At 37.3% G+C, this 25,112-nt stretch overlaps 1 protein-coding gene across 11 annotated transcripts in view; it reads right to left on the bottom strand.

The window, feature by feature from the left end:
• The window catches only part of Spata6l (spermatogenesis associated 6 like), a 64,141-nt gene that overhangs the window by 12,395 nt on the left and 26,634 nt on the right, over positions 1-25,112 (bottom strand). For 5 of the 11 annotated variants that reach the window (XM_048806822.1, XM_048806827.1, XM_015492874.2 and 2 more), the window contains 7 exons: positions 24,304-24,345; positions 14,676-14,800; positions 12,173-12,250; positions 9,943-10,182; positions 8,145-8,247; positions 5,615-5,649; positions 4,642-4,829 (listed from right to left, as the gene is read on the bottom strand). In XM_048806822.1, the coding sequence (XP_048662779.1) occupies positions 4,642-4,829; positions 5,615-5,649; positions 8,145-8,247; positions 9,943-10,182; positions 12,173-12,250; positions 14,676-14,800; positions 24,304-24,345 (811 nt within the window). The remainder of the gene's footprint in view (positions 1-4,641; positions 4,830-5,614; positions 5,650-8,144; positions 8,248-9,942; positions 10,183-12,172; positions 12,251-14,675; positions 14,801-24,303; positions 24,346-25,112) is intronic. The other 6 variants (XM_048806829.1, XM_048806823.1, XM_048806828.1 and 3 more) reach the window with 3 other exon arrangements.

Below are 25,112 nucleotides of genomic sequence, written 5' to 3'. Positions count from 1 at the left end.
GCAAATTCCACAATTACAGTCAATCCAGCAGCAAAGAGGCCCCATGAAAGGAGAAAGGCAGAGGGCTTCCCACGGGGAATGCAGCCTCAAAGACAAGGCCTCCATTGAAGGCCGCTTCAAGGGGTTTGGCAGCCTTGGCACGGGTGGGCACCAGAGTGGGCAGATGGTGTGGGGACAGGCCCTGGGGCTGCTCTGCCTCGCTGCCAGCTGTGGCACCTTGCCCTGGGAGACCTTCAAGGTCCATCTGCATGGGCTGAGGAGTGCGAGGTACGCAGCAGGACCTCCTCCAGCCCAAGCCGTCTGCGTTGGGTTGTCCATCCATTCAATAGTGATTTAGGGGTCATCCTTAGTGCTAAGCCCTGCCCAAGGCCCTGGAGACAGGCCAGTGGCCAAGACAGTCAGTCCTGGTGCTAAGGGGCTGGCTTAGCCCGGGATCATGTTAAAAACAACTGCAACAAAAGTGGAGTGGCAGTGTGGAAGCCAGGCAGGGAGTGAGATGGACAAGAACGACTTGGGGCTCATCAGAAGAGACGTTTACTGAGAAAATTTACACTGAGACCTGAGAACAAGATAGATCCAAATATGAAGCATGGGGGCACGGCGGGGAGGACTTTCCAGGCCAAAGGAACGTGTGCAAAGGCCCTGGGTCAGGGGATGTGTCTAAAAGACCCTGGTTTAATTGAAAAACCAAGAGATTGGTGTAGCTGTGGCTCCCTGGGTGAGGGGACTGCGCCATGAAGTACAATTGCAGCATGGCCCGGCCAAGTCTGTGATGCTGGGTCCTCTTTAAAGGAGAGAAGCTTTCCATCTCCTAGGTCTTCAGGGACCTGTGTTTGCCTCTCAGGAAAGGAAAGAAACCAAGAGAGCGGTTCTGAGGCTTTGGTCGCGTGTTCGCAATTTTAAGCGCAAAGAATGAACCTCAACTTCCCTTGTCATTCAAAACCAAGCCCACCCACTCATCAACTGCTTCCTCCTGTCCAGGCCGAAAACCTACAGCTGCAGGCCAGGAGGGGAGAGGCAGGTCTGGCTGGATCCAGATGGGCCTGGTCTGTCCTGACCGGGGTTTGGACTTGCTTCTAGAGTGTGGGGGGCTCCTGAAGGTTCTGAGACGAGGGAGTGGCGGGCTCACAAGGGTCCAGTCATGTCCCGTCATCGGATGCCATGAGGGTCCAGGGAGGGGACGCCTCTGTGCTTGGGGGTCGTTTGGTTCCTACTTCTGTCATAGTTCAGTTACTTGTGTGTCCAAACTGACCTTCCAAACCAGTAGGTTTTTCAAAGATTCATTCCTCTTCACTTCAGGGTCCATGGGGGGGTTGGGCAGTGGTACGGGGTAGGAGTGGGCAGACCCACGTTGACCATGAGGTGAGTTCACCTTTCTGGGCACGCGATGCCTTGACAGAAGGGAAGGAGCACAGAGGGCTCGGGTGGCAGAGGGGGTCCAGCCAAATTCCTTTCTCCATGCACCCCCCTACCCCACCCCCACCCTGCGGATGACTGGGACGTGGCTGCACCTTGAAAGGGGTGCACGTTTGGAAACCTGAGGCCAATTCCCTCTGGCCTGTGCCTGGCATAAGGAATGTGCTCAGTGTTCACACTTCAAAGCATCATCCCGTCCATCCACATCTCCCCAAGAGGGATGCAGCCTGGGCGACCTGCGCCTGCAGCGGTGTTTGATATGTAAATTTCCTGTCTCTTTAAGCTAGACTGTTTGTGAAAAAGAGTTAAACTCAGAGTTAAGGAATTTGAACCCTTAGAGATCCTGGAGCCCCAAACCTTTGCTTTACAGGGAAGCTACCAGAGGTACAATGAGGCAAGATGAGTTATCCTAGGACCCTCTGTTAAGGGGCCTGGGACCCTCAGTTAAGGGGCCTGGGACCCTCTTTTAAAGGGCCTGAATGGCTTGAGCTGTATATCATCGGCAGCCACGTGAATTCCATGTTTACATCTCAGGTCTTACCTGCTAAATCCAGAACACACAGAAAATGTCTCCCAATAGCAGTCCTGAGATCTGAGAAATAAATACTTAGATAAAAAGCCATTTACCAAGACCCAAATGCCTTTTAACAAAAGCCTCTGCGCCCGGCAGGATAAGCCAATTACCAAAGGATTGTGTTCCAAATGCAGCCTAACTGTCTCGGAGCCATGTCAGGGGGAATCAATAAGTAGTTAATCAATGGATTGATTGATCGTTTACTGCTAGTAATTAAATTTTGAGAAAGTACAAATTCTATTACACCTACAGTCAGTCAAAAGTGATGCTCAGATCCTGGAACATGGAAGGAAATAAAATAGAAGCCCCGTGGCCACAGTAACAGGAAGTCAGAGAGAGAGAGAGAGAGAGAGAGAGAGAGGAGAGGGGAAGGAGAGAGGGGAGGGGGGATAGTAGAGGATAGGAAAGGCAGCAGAACACAACAGACACTAGTATGGCAATATGTAAATCAATGGATGTGTAACTGATGTGAGTCTGCAATCTGTATATGGGGTAAAAATGGGAGCTCATAACCCACTTGAATCAAAGTGTGAAATATGATATATCAAGAACTATGTAATGTTTTGAACAGCCAACAATAAAAAATTTTAAAAAAAATAAGTTAAATGTCAAGTATTCCCATTCCAGGCAGAGCAGATTGGTTAACAGTCCTGTTTTCCCTCTGAGACACTCTTTTAACCATAGAGATTCCACACTCTAACCATACACTTAATTCTAATCTCAACTGATACTGACTCAAAAAACATGAGGCAATTATGTCATCCAGAGAATCTCTGACCTGCTCTATAAAGACAGTCATAAAAGTCTGGTTGAATGAATGCATAAGCCATTTCACAGGCAGAAGGAGAAACGAGGCCTTCCCAGATCTCCCTCAGGAAGGAATTAATCTCCTCCTGCACCGTCTTTCCCCTGCATTTGGAATGTACTTCCATTAAGTACATAACACAATCCATTTCATACTTAATGGGATGGGATTCTGTCTGCCTTCTCATCTAGTGTGTAAGCAACTGGGAAGCAGACATGTCATGACCGTGTAAATGGCACATAACAGTTGCCCAATAACTGCATACTCAGTTCAGTCTCTCAGAAAAGCTTGCTGAACTGATTCTAAGGAATTTGGAAGATGTATATAAATACAACACACGGACAAAAGCTGTGGGCTTTTCCTACTTCTGGCAGCAGAGAATTAATTGTTGGTTGAAAGAAGATGGATCTTTGATCATCACATTCATCTTAAGGATCACAAAACTGAGGTCTAAAAGGTTGGATATTTGTGAGAGATCAAACAGCACTTATAAGACAAGCATGAGAGCCAAGTCTCCCAATCACCATCAGTTAAAGGTTCTTCCCACTCTCCATTTCAAATCAATCTCTACCAGGGCTGGGCTTGTGACTCAGTGGTAGAGCACTTGCTTAACATGTATGAGGCACTGGATTCAATTCTCAGCATCACATATAAATAAGTAAATAAATAAAAGTCTATCAAATCAATTTTCTGCAAGTTTCTGAATTTGGGATAACCCCCCATTTTGCCAACCTGCTACATTCCAGTCTGATGGCAAAAGTATAAACCAGGAGTCAATGGAGACTAGGCACAGAGACAGGTATAAGTGTGTGGTCTAACCACCTATCTCAATGTGCCAATGCTGGTTTTCAAAAATCTATATTATATTATTTTCCAATAAAGTCAATAATCAAGAACTCACCATACATTAATAGATATTATTAAAATAATTACCTTGTTTCCTTAAATTAATTAACATTTTAATATAGTTATTCTATCATTCTGAAAAACACTGAAAATGGATTGCCACTTTCCTCGTGTACCTCAAATTTTACGTAGTTCCTGTTAAAATCTCAGGGCCTATTTGGTTCTGGGATATATTTACTATGAATTCCTTTATGATCAACAGTATTCTTTTGGTATGGGCATTTCTTTCTTATTCTGTTCACTAATAACACAGAGAAAAGAAAATGGGCATATCTTTCCCATTTAAAATAAAATAACTATCTTTAAAATATTATTTTCAGTTAAGGTGATCACCTGTGCTGGCTTGCCTAAGACTCAGAGGATTCCTGGAACTTAGAGGGCTCAACTCAGGGCAGACCCAAGGAACGTGGGCATTTGGTCACCTTCCCAGAGTGCAGTTTGGCAAATGCAGATTCTAGCTTTTAGCTCTCTGGTCTGTCCTCCAGACATATGCAAATGTATTTTGATTATCTGTGATAATAATGTAGACAAAGAAACAAACTATCTCTAGAAAAAGAAAATACATCCACATGTTAATACACTTGTCTTTGGCAGGACTATGAGAAATTGTTTTTCACTTTTTTTTCATTATTTTCTAAGATTTCTATAGCAAAGATTTTTATACTGATGAAATAAAGAGCTTTAATTTTAAAATTTACAATAGATAAAAATGTATAGATAAAAAGTATCTATACCAGTTAGTTGTCTATCCATTTCTTAGAGATGTTTTCCAGAGGCAAGAGAAAAGGCTCAATTCTGACTTTGGGGTAAATTTTAAAAAGAACAGTCATTTTTTTTTTTTTTTCATATCAAGGTATCCTCAGAAAGCAAACTAATGAAGTGACTGGGCTTTTCTGCTGCCAGACCTCAGTGCTCTCTTCAAGCAGAGATGAGTGCTAACCTTTCTCGGAGAAAGGGCTGATCCAGAGGGCTGGTAGAGCTGGATTGCTGGGAGATGGCAAGTGAAGCTTCCCGGTGGAAATCGGCATCCCCTTGGTTCTTGGGCAAGGGCTTTCCAAACTTACTTGAATTTAAACTTGATGATGATTCATTCCTTAAGACAATGCGTTCATCTGGCTCTTTGATAACCTGAATGACAATAGTTGTGCATTATTCTTTATTTTTTTTGTTTTGTTTGCTTAATTTAGAGCCAGGGGTTGGGTGGGACAAGGAAGAGAACTGGGAGTAAGATGATAAAATACTTGTCCCTGCAAATGAAAGAGGAACTGCAATGCAGAAGACTATAGAGACAAAATGCTCAGGAGTCAAGGTCAAGGAAAAACAACCCACAGCCTGTGTGTTTAGCATATATTAATAGGGCAAAATAAATTAATGCTTTGAAATTTGATTTCTGAGGATGGGGGATTATTAGTCTGGAAAACATATACATATATATATGCATATATATATACACATATATATTCAAATTTTTTAAATGCTATGGCATAAGAAGCATAGTATATTCAATTTGCTCTGCACATATATATTTTCAAGTCATACCATAGAAGTCTGAGCCTTCACTTTGACAAACCAAACTTCAAGAACAAGTGATTTACCACCTCTATGTATAAACATTCAATTACAGAAAAAGCAATGAAAATCACTACTGATAAAGTAGGTAATAGGCCCCTATATACACCCTCCTAGGTAACTCATCCTACAATTGAAAAGAGGAGAGGAAACTAATAAGTCCCAAAGCAAAGAGTACAGTGGAACTTGGGCACCTCTTTGCATAAACCCTAGTTAAACTAAAGCAAGTCCATATAAGCAGCACTAACTGGAAATACATTTCCACAACTGATTGCAGAAAACCCAGTAATTGACATAAGATAGCTGGAAATTAATCATTTTACAAATGCTACTTCTAAAATTACCTTTATGTTTGCTGCAATGCTGTCAAGAGAAGAAGCTAGAAGAAAGAGGAACAGGTGTTTGAATGACTCATTATTACCATTAGCCCTAAAACTGCTGTTACATTTATTCCACAGCAGTATATAAATTTTAGACCATGAATGAGTTATTAAAAATCTTAAATGCTCCCTTGTAAATTACACTATCACTTTTAAATCTCCATTTAGTCACTGCAATTCTATTTCTGTCTTCTTGAAGTCAAAAGTGAGGTTATAATTTAATGACACCATGTATGGGAAGGGTTAAGGTAAAGCAAACCTAAAGTGAAGCAATAAGTTCAATACCTCTATGCAGCCTTATGCAGAAAAAAACTATATTTGCCTAGATGCTCAGAACCTAAAAAAAAGTAATGTGGGTCTAAAAAAATTCGTATACTCTGCCTCTTCTGCCATTTTCTTTGGTTTTTATAGGATTATATGCAGGAGCTCTTGAGTATATTGTCCAAGGTAGACACAAATGTTAAATTGAAACAATGAATACATAAGAGCTTAGAGAAATATAAAGCAGCAACGATGGAAATCATTATCACCCTAAATAAATATGAGAAGTATATAGAATACCAGAAATGCTAAGGATGATAGGAAGTGAAGTAATAAATTCACATAGAGAAAACTAAGGTGAAGTTGGATTTTTCCAGGTTGGGAAAAAAATGATTTTGAAATAAAATATTTATAAGATGATGCTGATGCCACCCTGGCTTCCCCCAGTGTGACTGGGGATTAGGCAGTAACAAGGACCTTTCCTGGATGGAAAATTCCCCCTTGCCACTGGTAATAAGAAGGAAGACTTTTTAAAAAAACGAGTTTTCAAAGTCTGGTAGTTTTCATATCTTCTGAGTCACAAATATGTGCATTTTCATCTCATCCCAGGAGCTCTCCTCTGCCACCCTGAGCTGGACAGGGCATTGGCAGTGCTAAGGTCCTTGCAACAATAGCCACAAACCTGCCCTGGGGCCTAGGAACCCCTTGCTCTGATTTTGAGCACTCCTTGCACAGAGGGCTGGCTTTTGTTCCCTCGCTTCTCAAAGTGCAGCCCATGGACTAGTATCTTCAGTATCACATGGAGACTTATTAGAAAAAAAGGATCCTGTAACCTTTCTGGAACCTTAGTTTTCCACCTGCCAGGATAAAGAAATGACAAAGGCTGAGACCTTGTGATATATGAGTCCTGTTGTATTCAAACCAGCATTAAGCCCAACTTGTCCTTCCCAGGGAAGGACATTTGCTTCTGCTTGATTTCACTGTAATAGGAAAGACAGTGCTGCTTTTACAGGCCATGTGGATGATTTCAATTCACAGAACTTAAATTAAATGTCAGAGGTGATGAAGCACTTTCTGCTTCAAACCCTATACTCTGACCTTGGTCAGCTACTATCAGACAGTCACCATGATCTAAGAATACTGGCCTGAGTTGCCATAAAAGACTCTGCAGCCCCCTAAGAGTACAAACCTTTAAGCCTAAGACAGAGAACTCTATTGTCAGGAATGGGATAAGACCAGTCCTACCAGGAGACAAGGGAAAAGGAACCACCACAATCCCTTCCTAATCAAATAATTTTGATTACGTTCAGGAATGGTTGAATGGTTGAATTGGCTACCTTGACCTTCACTATTGACATGATTCACAAATCAAAGTCAAAAGGTAAAGGACACTCAGGAATGCCTTAACCCAGCAATTCTCCATGTGTACTCCAGGAACCTCCCTAGGGGTTCCAGAGACCTTTTAAACAATTTTCAAAGTCAAATTGTTTGCATAATAATACTAAGCCATGATTTGCTCTTTTCACTTTCATTTTCTCACAATCCTAACAAAGGCTACCATGACATGTCATAATATCACTGTGCTGATGGCTAATGGAATTTGTGTTAGTGTTTTATATTTCTTACATGTCTTAGTTTTAACTTCTAACATGCTAAATATTGATAGACATTATCCACCTCAACAAAAGCTCTTTGGATAATCAACAATATTTAAAAATGGACAAGTGTCCTGAAATCTAAAGTTTTGAGATCCCTGCCTTAACCAAACTGCTTCAGATAGAGTTGGCTCCCTCCTCACTGATAGGGAATCTTGTATAGCAAATGCTATATCTCCTGATCATCATCAATCTTTTACTCTTTCCCACTTGGAAAAAATGGCAGACAAAATAGCTTTTTTGTTAGCTATTAATGGTGCCTTTGCAAGGAGTTCACACCCAGACAGACTGCTGTCTGCTTTTTCAGCTCTGCCAAAGGACAAATGCAATACTTTGTGGGCAATAATACTCAGGACAGTCCCCTTCAATAGAAGGGGGACTATCCAATTGATGGCTTGGAGGCTTGGTTGCCTCAGCTCCATGGGAACACCCTCTGCGAACATCACAGATGGAGAGTCCTTCATAGTCAGGCCCATGGTGTCCAGTGTAACTTTTGATTCCTCAAAATGAAAGAAAATAAGTAGGATGCACTTGTTCTCATAAGAATTATGTACAGGTGTAACAAGAAACTTTAGTACCTCTTCTTATTGGAAATGGGAAGTTTGGAAACTTAGATTTTCTTCTAGACTTTCGTGAATGATGCTCTGAACTATTTTCACCAAAGGGCTTTGCACTGTCCACCTGAAAATAAAGAAAAAATAAGACTACAATCTAAAGTAGGTTTTATCCCTTATCCCTATTATCCCTATTACCTAAAAATGCCTTTCTCCTCCTCAATCATTGATTAGATAGCTCGGAAAAGAGAAAGTTGAAAAACAAAAAAATCACAGTCTCCAAGTATGTTAGAGAAACTGTTTGTCCTTGTCTTCACTGAGGCTTCATTGAAGCTAGAACATGAGGATACAGGCTACATGTTAGCATAAGGAACTAAAGTTGAACACAAATTACATTCTAATAACTGATAAGGATGGAGCAGAGTAGGAAGCAAGCAAAGCTTTATTTTGATCTTTTAAAGAGAGGACAGAGTTTCATGTTTCTAAATAGTATGAACACTGCTGGCTCAGGCAGGGATCTCTCTGAAAGCAAGGGATTGCCACAAGGTAACATTTCAGCCTTCTACATTCCCTTCCAGTCTGAGAGTATTTGTAGGTATGTTGTCTATTTGGTAGTTTCTAGCAGTAAGTTCTGACTTCCTAAAAACTAACTACTTTAACATCATCTTAACAGTACCTTGACTTTCAGACTTATTATGCCTCACTATATGTCAAATACAGAAACATTACAACTAGCAACTTTAATATCAACTTAACATATTATCAATATTTAATATTCTGGAGAATAAGTCATTAACTAGAACATGGAATGATGTTTTTGAGGAGTATAAAATAATATAGAAAATTCTTTTAAAGCAATGTTCATGGTGGCTCACACCTGTAATCCCAGCAGCTCTGAGGCAGGAGGATCACAAGTTCAAAACCAGCCTAAGCAACATAGCAAGCCCCTCAGCAATTAAGCAAGAACCTGTATCAAAATAAAAAATAAAAATGGCAGGCTGGGGATGTGGCTCAATGGTTAAGCACCCCTAGGTTCAATCCCTGGCACAAAAAAATAAATAAATAAAAAGCAATGCTAACTAAAATATATCAGGAAATGAAGGTGTATATACACTAAATACATTAAAATTATAATTCGATAAAACCTATGAATACAAAAAAGACAGAGAAAATGAACCAAATTAAATGAAATAATGATTTTACTATGTTAGTGAGCCTATAGGTAATTTATTTTCTTGAACTTTGTCATATTTTCCATTGTTTTTATAGTACAACATTTAAAAATTGTAAAGAGATTAAGAGAACTAAAGCAATTAAATTTGCTCACTACTTCCTGCAGGATAAATTTAAAGTGCCTCTAATTAATGGCTGTGAATATGGCATATCCTTGCTTCTTCCTACAAACATATTCTCTCTGCTCTTCAAAGTATGGCTGCTGGGACACCAATCTCATTGAGAAAACCAAAGCAGTTTTCTTTTAAACTGATGAAACTTCAGTTTTGAATTGAGGGAGTACACACCAGCCTATCTTCAACTCCCAGCAGTTCACAAACTCTTGAAATATGCTCTAGGAATAATTTTTTTAATTAAAAATAGGGATGTTGACATTTGCCAAGCAAGTTCTCTGTATGAGATACCTTTAGAGGAGCTTCCTGGAATTATTCTAGGAAAGAACATAATTTATTCACAGTTGTTACTTAATTTGAATTCCCTCTTTATTTACTACTACTCATTTGTTTTCATGGCCCAACCTTCCTTTATTCACATCACCATCTACATCCTGACCATTCCAAAGTATTCCAAAAAGTAATTTTAGGCTCACATGTCTAACCACGAAAGGAGGCTTCCCTTCTTCAGAGATTTTGAAGTTGTTTCCAAGGTTCATCTGAGCTGGTTTGTCAAGGAAGAAACGTCTGGTGGAATATGGAGAGGGCGTCCGGGGCTGAGTGCCTCTGGGCTGTCTATCAGGACTGTTCTCCTTTGGCTTTTTCTTTTTATTATTTAAGGGAAACACTGGTCGACGTGATGTGGATAAAGGCATTCGTGACTTACATCTTTCTTCCTGAAGTAAAATATATATATATTATATATATACACATATATATATATACACATATATATAATATATATTACAATAAAAGAAAATTTAATCTGAATATAATAGTATTTAATTGAACTTTTGAAAAATACTAGTGAAAAATGTACAAAATGATATGTTCATGGTATGATCCAAATCTTTTAAAATAGAAAAATATATGTGTATGTGTACTGAATATAATTTTTTTAAGTCAAGCTTATCTCTAAATGGTAATAATTACAGGTGATGTTTGTTTTTATCTTGTCCCCTTTTTTCTTACCTGTATTTTATCATTTTCTAAAATAAATGTGATACTTTTGTTAGTTATTCATTTTAAAAGTTCACATTTAGAAGGCAGACCTATAAGGAAGTTAAACAAGTTAAAATGGTAGAATGGAAGAAAAAGATAGACTGAAAAATTGTCATGAACATATCACAAATAAACTGGAGAAAATGGAGGACTAATAAAGAGAAATTTAAAAGCAATTACTATGTCTGGTAAGGTGGCATACTTGTAAGCTACCAGGGAAGCTGAGGCAGAAGAATGACAAGTTTAGATCAGACTGGGCAATTTAGTGAAACCCTATCTCAAATTAAAATAAATAGGGCTGGGGATATAAATCAATGCCCCTGGGTTTAATCCCCAGTATAGTGGAGGGAAAGTAGCTAATGCCGTCCTTAAAATTAATTACTGGTCTCCATTCTGTGAGAACTGATAGATTTTCATAGATTAGTGGCCCTTCTAATAGTGCCCCTTAATCTGTAGTTCATAATTTCAAGGTATTTTCTACGACTACTATGAGATTAGGGATAAGCACTTTACTATTAATTTTATTCTACCTTGTCCTAAAGTATTTGAAAAAGCTTTACATTTTATCTTCATTTCTTCTCCATTCCATTCTAGAAAGAATTTCTAATGGCTATGTGCATTAAGGTAAAAGAAAGACTGAAAAAAATGAGGATGAAGAGAAATTAGGAGTGAAAAAGATGGTAGTGTGGAGGTGATGAGCACAGGTGCCCTGAGCTCTTCATACCTACTGAAGATGGACTGCAGATGCAACTCTGAAGTTAAGCCTCAGCAGAAGAAAGAAGGAAACAAAATGTTCACAAGACCACCATTTGACCCAGTTATCCCCCTCCACGGTCTATATCCCCAAAGACTTAAAAACAGCATACTACAGGGACACAGCCACATCAATGTTTATAGCAGCACAATTCACAAAAGCTAAACTGTGGAGCCAACCTAGATGCCCTGCAGAGGATGAATGGATAAAAAAAAAAAAAAAGTGGCACATATACACAATGGAATATTACTCAGCAATAAAAGAGAATAAAGTCATGGCATTTGCAGGTAAATGGATGGGGCTGGAGAAGATAATACTAAGTGAAGTTAGTCAATCCCCAAAAAACAAATGTTTTCTCTGATAAAAGGAGGCTGACTCATAGTGGGGTTGGTAGGGGGAGCATAGGAGGAATAGATGAATTCTAGATAGGGTAGAGGGGTAGGAGGGAAAGGGAGGGGACAGGGGATTAGCAAGGATAGTGGAATGTGATAGACATCATTATCCAAAGTATATGTATAAAGACATGAATTGGTGTGAATATGCTTTATATACAAAAGAGATATGAAAAATTATACTGGATATGTGTAATAAGAATTGTAATGCATTCTGCTGTCATTTATTTTTTAAAAAATCAATTAAAAAACAAAATGTTCACAAGATCAACAAACAAACAGAACAATAACTGGTCGATTATGTCAAACTTGTGATTTTAATGTCTAAATTATCCACTTCTACACCATACCAAATATATGCCAAACATATCCACTCTAATGTGATAGGCTGAGCGAACAGTGCGAATATAGAAACCTAGCAAAAAACTTTACAGGTTTCTATTTGTTCAGTTGCATTTAAAATTTAAGTTTGTGGAAAAAATTCTGTCATTTCTATTGCTGTCTTTTGATTATACTTACATGAAATCTGTTTCTATGCAGAAACATACATTCTCGGATGGCTGTCCTTGTAGAAAACTCTAGTTTGGGAGCAATGCCCTAAAAATAAAATAGCATAAAAGAAGTAATTAAATTACTAGAAACAGTTCTTTCCATATCTCATCCTAACTTGAAATCATGCAAGAACCTAATTGCCCTTCTGTGGTTGGCATAATCCACATATTATCGAAAATATATACATAATAAGAATAGCTAAAGACTTACATAATATGTATTATTTACTAGATCCAGAACTAAGTATGTTGAAAATATTAACTCCTCTAATCCTAACATAACTCCATGAAGCAGGTCTTAATAGATCTCCATTAGTAGATGATTAAACTAATATACAGTTTGAATAACTTATCCAGTGTCCATGCTATTAGTTACTCTGTTTATCAAGGGACAATGAAATTGAATGAGATAACTAGAAGGAGGGATAGATAAAGATTCTCTTTTCTTGTCTTTGAAAAACTTGTTTTATATCTTATATCAAATATTCATATTCATCAGAATTATTTCCAAACTCAAAATGAATTTTGTTTCCTAAACTGATGCTGCTATTTTTCCTCATTACCATACTGTCTAGAAGACTGTTAAAGTACCAAGTGAAATTTAAAATACATATATATGGAAATGCAAAAAAAAATCCCATTTAGTAAAGGAAAGAAATCTAATTATTAATGAATTGATAAATTAAGAGAATAAAATGAATAACTTCCTACAATGTTAATGGAAAAAAGTAGGAGTGGGCTGTAATAAATACAAGAGAATTAGCATCATGCACTAAGAGTGCCAACAATGAAACATAAGGACCCCTGATCTACTACTCACCAGCTCTATGATCTTCAGTACATTTCTGAAACCCCCCTAAACCAGCTTTCCATCCACACAATAGGAAAAAGAAAAGCAGAACAAAGTGCTCACAAGGTGAAGAAGGTTTTAACAAGAAAATCCATGTAATGAGTTCAGCATAGTACCTGCTATCTAGTGAGCACACAATGAACAAGAGCTCTCATTAAAACTTCAGCCACAGTTTTTATTTTGTTTTTTGGAATATTTGAGAGAAACAGAGCCCTTCTTTTTACAAACTGTTTAAAATATAGTGCGATTAATGTAATTGTAAGAATTGATAGAAGTAATGTAATTGTAAGAAACTATTTCCATACATTTTTAAAATTCCTTCTCTGATGATTATGTACATTTATAAATAACTATAAACACAGCATCTTACAAGTCCTTCTTTCTGTTTATGCCCATAAAGTTAAACAGATAATGTGAAAAACATAAGATAGTGTGTTTTTCCTTGTCTTGATATTCTGCTGGATTCCAGCCCAGTGTTTAAAGATGACTTGTACAGTGGCATGGGAGGCTGACTCAAGAGGATCTCAAAGCCATCTACACCACTTTAGGGAGGCCCTAAGCAACTTAGTGAGACCCTGTCTCTAAATAAAAGATTAAAAAGGGCTGGAGACATGGCTTAGTGATTAAGTGTCTCTGAGTTCAATCCCATGTAACAAAACAAAAGACTTTTATTTAACAGAGAATTTGGGCAATATAAGAGTTTCTCTTTAAGTTTTATTCCCTTTTAATTTCTGAAAAGCGATATCCCAGTAACTCACCATAATAAAGGCAAGCATATCATAAGACCATGAGTATAATTGATACAAGATAATGATGTTGGGGAAAAAATAGTTTCAGTAATATTTGCCAAAGTCTCAAAAATATTGAAGGGCTTAAAGATACAGACATTAGGCTGGGCACGGTGGCGTATGCCTATAATCCCAGCGGCTCAGGAGGCTGAGGCAGGAGGATCACAGGTTCAAAGTCAAGCTCAACAACTTAGTGAGGCCCTGAGCTACTTGTCTCAAAATAGAAATAAAAATGGCTGGAGATATAACTCAGTGGGTTAAGCATCCCTAGGTCCAATCCCTAGTACCAAAAACAAACAAACAAAAAACCAAAACACACACAAAAAAAAGAAAGATCCTTCAGTGATAACAATTAGTGGGCCTCTGTCAATTTCCCCTCTGTTAAATAAAGGCCATAAGATCTGCCTTGGCTAACTTGAGAGATGTTAGGAGAAAAATATTATGCATAAAAAGTTGAAGGCACAAAATAAATGAGAGATAACATTACCACTATTGCTTATTTACTTAGTCATAATTGCTATGACTAAATAAATCTTTCTGTTAATCCACAATAAGAAGAAGTTGAGATATCAATTTGCTTGTATAGCTATGTGATAATGCAACTATGTCAATGATTTAGCCTGAATGGATAATAAGACTTCCACCATCATATCAATGGTAGAAATAAGTATAATTTGGTATCTTGAGCAGGGCATCTAAACAGGGCCCTGAACAGCAGTGAGGTACTAAGCAAGATAAAGTTATCTGTCCAAGATCAACACTGTTGAGAATAAAATGTTCATGTTTCAAGAATTTCTCTCCCAATAGAAGCCCAGATGAGCAAGATCACTTACTGGAAAACCTATGGCTGTCTTCATAAGCACCTCTCTATGTATTCCAGGATGTGAAGGTGTCAACTTGGGCTCAGGGAAAAGAAAATCTCGTGTGTTTTCTTCATAGTAGGCCAACTCTTCCCACACTAGAAAAGAAGGAGAAAAGCACAAATATGTGTATCTTCACCCACGTTTAACAAAATAAAAGTTCAGACAGACTATGGCGGAGATACAAATAAGTAAAAATAGACATTTTGGTACCAGCACTTGTTTTTCAAGGGGAAAATAATTTCTACTATTTCGTTATCTCATGGATAATGTTTAACAATTCTCTCAAGTCATAACAGATTAAAGAAACTAAAGGGTTGCTCCACAAAACAGAACAAAGAAGAGAACTTATCTTTCCAACCATTCTTTCATTCTTTCCCTCACCAAATATTTACCAAGGACAAACCTTGGCCACACCCCAGGAATAGATAGGAACAAGGCAGACACACCCCTGCATACACAAAGATTACTTATTTAGATTGGGGTTCATTGTCTGCCAAACAGGGGTGCCACTGGCCCAGAGAACAGCTAAACCTGTGGTTCTCATAAGGTGGTTCTCATCAACCCCAGGGACATTCTGGTCATTTGTGAGGCATTTTATGGGCAGGAGCCAAAGGTGGTAGGGTGTCCTGCAGTGCTCACAATACTCCTGCCTCTTGGACAATGGGCTATCTGCATGATTTTCTATAGTCCTATAAGACATTCTTTCAGGCTAAAATTGCCTGATGAATATCTGAGCCAAGACCTTAAATCTATGTTACGTATAAGTACTAAGCATTTTTTGTGTGATTTTAAAATAAACTGAATTTTCTAAGAATGCGGGTATAGCATATATCAAGGAAAAATTTTACTTTGTATTGTTTGAATCTTCATCAAGACCTGTCTGGCATTTTGAAAACCATGTCACATTTAAATACGTCACTATGCTCAGTTTTATGAACTGACATGCATATCATTTTATTATAAACATCTGTCCTTTTATTTTTCCCTTATATTACAGTTGGAATATTATATTGATTTTCTTTCCACTTGCCTTCCCAGACATGATCCAGCTTATGATCCACAACAACTGATGATGAATCGTCCCTCAACCTTCCCTCCTCTGCAATGTATTCCCCACAGATATGCTATTCCTTCCTTCTCATTGTGTTGAGATCCTATTCATCTTTCAAGCTTCATCCTAAATGCATTATAGTTTCTTCATCCTAACAGGCCCGAACCAGAAGTCATATTTTCCCCAAAAAAATTCAGCTCTCCATTAGCAAGTTCTGTCAACTCTATCTCCAAAGTAAATCTAAAATCTGCTTCCTTTGCTTCATCTTTATAGTTACCACCCTAACTCCATGCCCCACCCCTTAACCTCTCTCCTGGGTCACTGCTATGGCCTCCTAGGTGATCCCCCGGCTTCCATCGCCCACCAAACCTATTCTCCACACTCTGTGTTATTTTAAGTACATCAAACTGTGCCTTTCATTTGCTTAAAACCTTCCAATAGTCTTCCCAAATATTAAAATAAAACTTAAGCAACTTACCCCAGCCTTCAAGACTCTACATAATCAGGCCTCTCGTCACCTTCTCCTACTTTATTTATTATCCTCCCCCTGGGTTGTTTCCTGTCATCACTGCTGCCCATCCTTGCTGTCCCTCAAACATACTAAGTTCTCCTCTATTACAGAATTTTGTCCTACTGTTCTCCCTGTAGTATTCCTCCCCCCAGCCCTTGAATGGCTGGCTCCCTCCTATCAAATGATTGACTTGACTTAAGTATCATCTCATCAGAAAGTTAGCAACTCAGCCCAAAGGAGTGTTCCACATTACATCACTCTATTTTATTTTTGATATCACATTTATCACTGTTGTTGTTGTCGTTGTTCATGTATTTATTCATGATCTGCTTCCTCTATGAAAACACTGACTTTGTCTTTTCTGTTCACTATTCTATTGACAGGGCTGCCCCTAAAAAGGTGTGAACTCGGGGCAGTTCAACAATTACAGGGCAGACTAAGACAATCATCTCTAAAAAGGAGTCACAATGTCAGCATCTTTCACAGACCCCTTGAATTATCATTAAAGACAAACTTTTTAAAATATCTTTATTTCTATTTGTTTATTTTTATGTGGTGCTGGGGACCAAACCCAGGGCCTCATGCATGCAAGGCAAGCACTCTACCACTGAGCTACAACCCCAGCCCTAAAGACAAACATTTTAAAACTGAATTCCAAAGATGTTCAGAGAAGAACAGTAAAGTATAGCATACTGGATGCTGCCTTCAGAACTACAGAACAACATAATTCTAACACAGTGAATACTTGATAAATGTAATCCTCATATTCATTCAAGAAAATGAATGAGTTTTTTTGTGTATGTGATTCTGTGGCCTTAACCCAGGGACACTCTTCCACTGAGCTGTATCCCCAGTCCTATTTGATTTGATTTAATTTAATTTAAGACAGGGTCTTGCTGAGTTGCCCAGTCTGAACTTAAATTTCCAATTCTATCTCAGTCTCCCAAGTAGATGGGATTACATTTATTTTTCAATGATTTTTTTCATTCATTATTCAAGAAATATTTGTTGAGAACCTACTATGTGCCAAGAGTACTAAAGAATGGATATATACAGGTGAACAAGATAAACACAATTCCTGCCCTTCTGGAGTCTGTAGTCCGCAAGTGCTAATACATTAAATATTACTAACACATTAAAAATAATATATTTAAAATTAATGCACCAAAACCTCAAAAAATAAATGTATAGTTAAAAGTTGTAAGTGCTGGGCTGGGGTTGTAGCTCTGTAGCAGAGCACTTGCCTCGCACATTTGAGGCACTGGATTCAATCCTCAGCACCACATAAAAATAAATAAACAAAATAAAGATATTGTGCCCATGTATAACTAAAAAACATTTTTAAAAAAAGAGTTATAAGTGCCAGGAGTGAAAAGAAGTAGATTCCATGGAAGTCAATTACTGGGAGTAAAGAGATAAAGAAGAGGTGAGGAAACAGGTGGGCAGGTGAGTACAATTCTGAGATCAGTCTTCTGCTTCATTTACTAGTCTTATCCCAGCCTCCCTTTTCATCAGTGCTCCCTTTACAGTGTTCTCTGTGACAGGTGTGACCTCTCCACCCTTGTTGGCCCAAAACAGACTCTTCCTCCAACTGAACAATGAAGTACAACATAAAAATGGGAAGTGGTGTACCAGTTTCCTTCCCTATCACTAGCAACACAAAAGCAGCTTTCTACTGAAGGCTGTGGCCCACTGGATAAAAACTCAGGTTCCAGAGTCAGTAAAAGTTGGCTTCAAATCCCTGCTTCACCACCTATCAGCTATGTGACCCTAGGTAATTATGCAAATGTTATAACTTCAGCTTTCTCTTTAGGTAAATATACAAATCATCCTAGTTACCTAACCTTAGGGGTACTGTAAGGACAAATGACAAAACACATGTAACATGAAGCAGAGCATCTGACATTACCTGTCATTGTCATGACTGCTCCCCAAAACCTGCCTAAGGGTTGTCCCAGCGCTACTCTGGTCTCTGTGAACATGGTTACATTCCTGATGGGAACAAATACCTAGATGTGTGGTATGAAATAGGCTTTTCCTTTGTCCTCTTACCTTTCAAATGTTTTCAGCTAGTTCTTGTCACTGCATCCAAAATGACAACACTAAATTATTATTTCTATATGCAGCAAGAATTTAGATTAAAATAAGAGGTCAAAGAAGTGGAAGTGAGCTCATCTACTACATTCGGAATAATAAGATTAAAAATAGACCAAGGGGCTGGGATTGTGGCTCAGCGGTAGAGAGCTCGCCTAGCACGGGCGGGACCCGGGTTCGATCCTCAGCACCACATAAAAATAAAGGCATTGTGTTGTGTCCATCTACACCTAAAAAATAAATATTTTTTAAAAAATAGACTGAAACAATTTAGAAAAATAAATAGAAGGCTATAAAGCTTCTTAATACAGTTTCTCTGGTTTGGTCATTTTCCAGACACCCAAACTGCCACCAAGTGTGAAAATGTCAGCATATTAAGGGGAAGTTACAACAAGAGTCAAAGTTATAAATAATGAACTCATTCACAGGCTGAGCAAGTCTCAGGACAAATGAAGTGTTTGAAAGAACTCAGTGTTCTCCATAGGCTAATGGCATAGATAGTAGCATCATCTAACCAAAAAAAGAAAAAAAAATGGAAATGAATGTGTCTTTAAGAAGAACAATAATTTTAATAACATTGGTTTTTAGAAATCTTTAACATTTATGGAGCATATCAGAGTTGACAGTATGATTCTAGAGAGAGAATATAATTTGATTCTCTCTTTACAGACAGGGAAACTGAAGCTCTCAGAATTTAAGACATTTCATGATGCCCACATGGCAAAGTAAGAATTCAAAAGCAGTTCAGCTGAGGCAAACAAAGTAAATGAAGTAAACGAAACTGAAGACTAATCTTAGAATTATACTCACCTTCCCACCTGTTTCCCACCTCCTCTTTATCTCTTTACTCCCAGTAATTGACTTTCATAGAAACTACTTTCCGTGCTGGCACCTAGTGAACACAACTGGTGAAGTATAAAATCAAGCTCTGATTAAGTAAATGGGTGCCTATTAAAATAGGATTTTACAGTTATACTGAATATACATGGATTACCCAAAGATAAGGTATTTGCTTAGGAGATTAATAAAAAGTACCGAGCTCACTGTCAAACAGGATTATACTGCCCCCCTGTGTCCATAGTTTTTTCCCATCTTTGTAAACTAAGAGCCAAAGGGATCATTAATTTTTGGAAGCAAAATCACTGGACTTCTTCATTCTTTAGCATAAAGCCATATGTAAATCTTAGTAACACTATTTGTATTCCTATTCTAATGGGAAAATGTCTTTCCATGGTTAAGTGAAAGAGAAGCAAAAAGTAACAAACAATAAAGTAATATATACAGCAAAATACAGCAAGATAACAAATCAGCCAAAGAAAAATTGGTCTAAATGTAGCCTGTGTGACCCCACAGTGCAGCCCACACAAGACTTTAAGCAAGAGGTTAGTATCAAGGACTGCAGATCCAGAGGGCTCACTACCTCCAATTAGTGCCTGGAGTCACTAGTATCATACCAGAAAGACTGGCACAGGGTAGACACATGTGAAGTATACCCTCAATAACATATGCTGAACAATTAATCCGTTAATCTGCATGGCATCTGTAGCTGAGTGAAATTGTTATTTTGAGTAATTTAAACTTAATTCCACTAAAATTATAATCTGAAATTGGAGGATTGTGGACAAAAAGAAAACAAGCAAAATAAGGCTCCCACTTTGCATATGATTAACTTGTGAGTTAGAACCAGTATGGATGCACTCAGCTTAAATATTCTCCAATCATCATTATTTACAGACAACTATTTTCGTAGCCTTCTCAAAAATGGATTTTGGTCACATAAAAAATATGCAGCGGTTCAACATGAATTAAATTTTAAAAGCAGTTGCAAAATGCACATATTTAACATACACCACATCTACAAAAATATAGTGTGCACCTCACATATTCAGTATGTAGAGGTGTGTGCATGTGTTATTTTAAGGTTGGTTAAATATACTAAATGCATGATATATACCAAATGCATTTTAAAAGATCTAAAAACATATGCAACTAATTGTTAATGAAGTATCTGTTAGGAGTTGTTGATGAATGAGTCTATATACTTCTATGTTAATTAAATTTTGTACAGTGAGGTATTTAGGTAATTTTTAATTTTTAATTCATGCAAAATTAAATAAGACCAAAATAAGCATACTTCTACCTTATTAGTATATTAAAATATAACTTGCCACTTAGCAGTGATATATGTTTGAACATAAAATTAGGTCAAGTAATAAAAAAAACTTATGGAAAAAAACTCAATGGCCTGATTTTTAGCCTGTCACTTTTTGGCTGAAAAACCTTCACTAAGAATTTCTGAACAGCAGGTAGGAGGCATCTATCTGCTCTGTTCTGTCTGCCTTAAAAAGTAACGACATATCCAAGAGTGTCTATCCCTAAATTCAGACAGAGTGGGGTTCTTTTCTGTTTGCAGGGGCTGACCAAGAAGTAGAAGAAAGAACTATAGCTGCCTGGGTCTACATCACTTCACAGGGGCCCTTGACTTGCTCTGGTGATATATCATTATGGGTAGGAATATGATCCTCACTCAAAATCCTCCACTGCCCCCATTCTTTAGCTGAGGCATCTGCCAGGTTCACTTTCCCTCTCTCATGCTCTCTTAAGAAAAAGGAACGTTCACATGTAAAATACCAAAACACTGAATCAAAAAAAGAGGAAATATATATGTATTGACTATAACTAACTAAAGACATAGGTTAAAATGTCAGGACTTTGCAACCAAACACCACAATTAATCAAGGACATTGACAGTCACTTAATATAGAAGAAAAGGAAGCAAACAATTCACAATATAGTAAAATGGAAATTTTTAAGAAGCCAATTTCAAATGTAGGATTTTCACAAATCACCTTTTTTTAAAAGGGGCTATAAAACATGGTAAAATATATCTTAAAGAAATTATTGTAGGAACGATAGTAGAATGAATTGGACATTATTACCCTATGTGCATATATGATTACATGACCTGTATAACTCTACATCATGTACAATCAAAAGAATTATGGAGTTATACTCCACTTAAGTATAAATGTGTCAAAATGCATTCTACTGTCATGTATGACTAATTAGAACAAATTAAAAAATCAATCTAAAAAATGAATTATTACACATTTTGTAAACACAGTAAATCCAAATGACAATATTCAGCTGGACCTTATTATCTGCTGGATATGGGGAATGGGTATGCTCTGCCTTGTAGATGCAGATGTAGCAGTGAACCTTATGGGTGATCAGTTAACCCCAGATTCACAAGGCACAGTTTAATTTAGTAATTCTACTCTTCATAAATAAACCAAGGAAAAATAATTTTTATAAATATGTGAAAGACAAAATCTAAATGCTCAATAAAATGTAAGGATAACACTATGGAAAATAGATAGATATTGAAAAATTTTAAACTATGGGTAACTAGGTGAACTAGGTAGAATAAGAAAATCCAACCCAAAATATTGCAGATATTCTGTTTATAGCCCTTTAAAAACACAAGTAAATTAATTAAGGTTTTCATGGCTATCAAAAATCAAGGTATAGATTATCATTAGAAATGATGGAATATTATTCAGACTTAATGAAATCCTGTCATTAGCAGGAAAAATGAATGAAACTGGATGACATCATGCTAAGAGAAATAAGTCAGACACATAAAGAAAAGTGTTATAGTTTCTCTCTCTGATGTGGAAACTAAAAAAAAAGTGAACCTGGCAATGGCCGCAGTGGTGTACACCTGAAATTCCATCGACTTGGGAACTGAGGCAGGAGGATCACAAGTTCAAGACCAGCCTCAGCAACTTAGCAAGACCCAAAGCAATTTAGTGAGACCCTGTCTCAAAATAAAAAATAAAAAGGGCTGGGTATGTGGCTCAGTGGTTAAATGTCCCTGGGTTCAATTTCCAGTACCAAAAAGGAAAAAAAAAAAAAAAAGACAATAAAACAGGGACATAAAATGAGGAAAATCTAATTTTCCTTTTTCCTTTCTAGCTTCTATACATGAGAGAAAACATACAACTGACCACTGACTTTTTGAGTTTGACTTTTTAACAAGAATAGAATATGTATATAACACATATAAAAAGTCTGTAACAATGTGCTCTAATCACAGAGAAACACCAAGAAACATGCTTAATGGTTCTTTCACGATGATGTGATTTTTGGATCCTTTTTGTAAGTAAAGACTATGAAGTTATTTTCGTCTCAGGAAAGAAAAAAACAGAAATGTGTAAATAGCAAAGATCAAAGATCACAAGAGAATTTTCTGGGTTTTAGATTCTCTCTGTCTCTCTCCTCTCTCTCTCTCTCTCTTTCACACACACACACACACACACACACACACACACACACACACACACCATAGAGATATAAAGCCCTAAAATCACAGAGCCATGCTCAAAGACTATTTATGAGATTAGCTGGTTGTACCCTCTCTGACCAGCTCAGGTCTCAAGACTCAATGCAAAAGCATCAGAGAATGGGTTCCTCCTAGAGTCCCATGATTGTAGCAGAGGGGTCACAAACTTTTTCTATAAAGGAACAGATAGTAAATATTTTAGGCTTTGCAGGCCATCTGGTTACAACTACTCAACTCTGTCACTGTGCTGTGAAAGAGCTACAAGTAATACTTAAACATGAATGTGGCTATGTTCCAGTAAAACTTTATTTTAGATGATAAAATCTGAATTTCATATAATTTTCACATTACTAAATATTCTTCTCTTGAAAATTTTTATTCAACCATCTAAAAATGTTGAAAAACCATACTCAGTTTGGCAGTTTCCCAAAAAGTTTGACAGATTTATTGTATAATGTAGAAAACCACACTCACCCAAGAGAACTAAAAGAAATACACAATGATGTGTATGTGAATGTTCATAACAACACTATTTATAATCTCCCAAAAGTGGAAACAACTCCAATTTTTATCAACATATACATGTATAAACAAAATATGGTGAGTATACAAGAGTATTATTTGGGCATAAAGAGGAATTAAGCTCTGATACATGTTACAACATGCCTAAACCTTGAAAATATTAGGCTAAATTAAAGATCCAGACCTAAAAAGCCACATAGTGTAGCTTTCCATTTATATGAAATTCTAGAATTGGCAAATCAATTGAGACATAAAGTAGATGAGCAGTGCTCAGGGGCTAGACGGAAGAGGGAATGAGGAATAACTGCTGTGTATGGGGTTTATTTCTGGGGTGACAAAAAATGTCCTGGAATTGTCAATAGATTGGCAGAGGAGAAGTATATATTATGTACACTTTTTAAAAACTTTTTTCTACATTTTTATTGATGCATTATAGTTGTTCATATTGATGGAATTTGCTATTACATATTCACACATGCACACAATATAACAATATCATTTGGCTAATATCACTTCCTAACTTTTCCCCTCTCCCTCTCTGCCTCCCACCCCTTGCTCCCTTTGGTCTACTGATCGCCCTTTGATTTTTAGGAGATCCACCCTGACCTTTGTTTCCTTTTTCCTTTCTAGCTTCTATACATGAGAGAAAACATACAACTGACCATTGACTTTTTGAGTTTGACTTTTTTCTCTGAACAAGATGGTCTCTAGTTCCATTTATTTTCCTGCAAAGGCCATAATTTCATTTTGCTTTATGGCTGAATAAAACTTCATTGTGCATATATACCACATTTTCTTTATCCATTCATCCATTGATAAGACACCTTTGGCTGATTCCATATATACTTTTTAATTCTCACCACAACCCCAAGATATAACAGCTATCCTCTAATTTTATGAATGAGACAACTAAATCTCAAAGAGAAAAACACAGTAAGGTCACATATATAAACATATAAGCATAAGAAGTTATATGTTATATAAAGGCTCAGTGTTTAAATGCCAGTCCCCATTTTGTCATGTAAAAATCCTCTTAAAATTAATTTGGTGTAGAAATGCATTTCTGGCACATTACCTGGAGGCACTAGCTGTATTAACTCAAACCTGGCTAGGAAGCCTAAAAAGGAAAACAGTGGAATTTTAATACTTCAAAAAATTGTCAGAGTTTTTTATTAAATATTTTAATTTTATAAATTAAACTACCATAACACTCCATTTACATTATTAATAACAACAATGCAGCTAGCCCTCTATATTTATAGGTTCTATTTCCATAGGTTCCCCATCCACATATTCAACCAACTGCGGATAGAAAATATTTCTAAAAATGCATCAGTACTAAACATGTACAGACATATTCTTGTCATTATTCCCCAAACAATACAGAATAACAACTATTTACACTGCATATAAGTAATATGGCTATGATTTAAATATATGGGAGGGTGGGTATAGGTTATAAGTCAATACTGTATCATTCGTTATAAGGAAATTGCGTATTGGTGGGTTTGGGGATTCTTTGAGGTCCTGGAACCAATTTCCCATGGATATCAAGGAAAAATTATAATTAAAAATAAGTGCCACACCAACAAGGTCTCAGGTGTCAATAAGTCGAGGGAGTAGAATAAGAATATCTGAGTTATAAAAATATCGTTTCAACTCCAGGAAAGTACAGACAAAACATGTAATATTTTGTCTCTTAAAAATGTATTCATGATGGTACAGAATAGAGGACACAGAAACCAATCCACAAAACTACAACTACCTTATATTTGATAAAGGGGCTAAAAGCATGCAATGGAGGAAGGATAGCATCTTCAACAAATGGTGCTGGGAAAACTGGAAATCCATATGCAACAAAATGAAACTGAATCCCTTTCTCTC

This window comes from Marmota marmota, unplaced genomic scaffold (assembly GCF_001458135.2).
Source record: "Marmota marmota marmota unplaced genomic scaffold, marMar, whole genome shotgun sequence".
In the NCBI taxonomy this organism is placed as follows: Eukaryota; Metazoa; Chordata; class Mammalia; order Rodentia; family Sciuridae; genus Marmota; species Marmota marmota.
The sequence above is the reverse complement of the archived record's forward strand: the minus strand, read 5'-3'. Positions and strand labels throughout refer to the sequence as shown.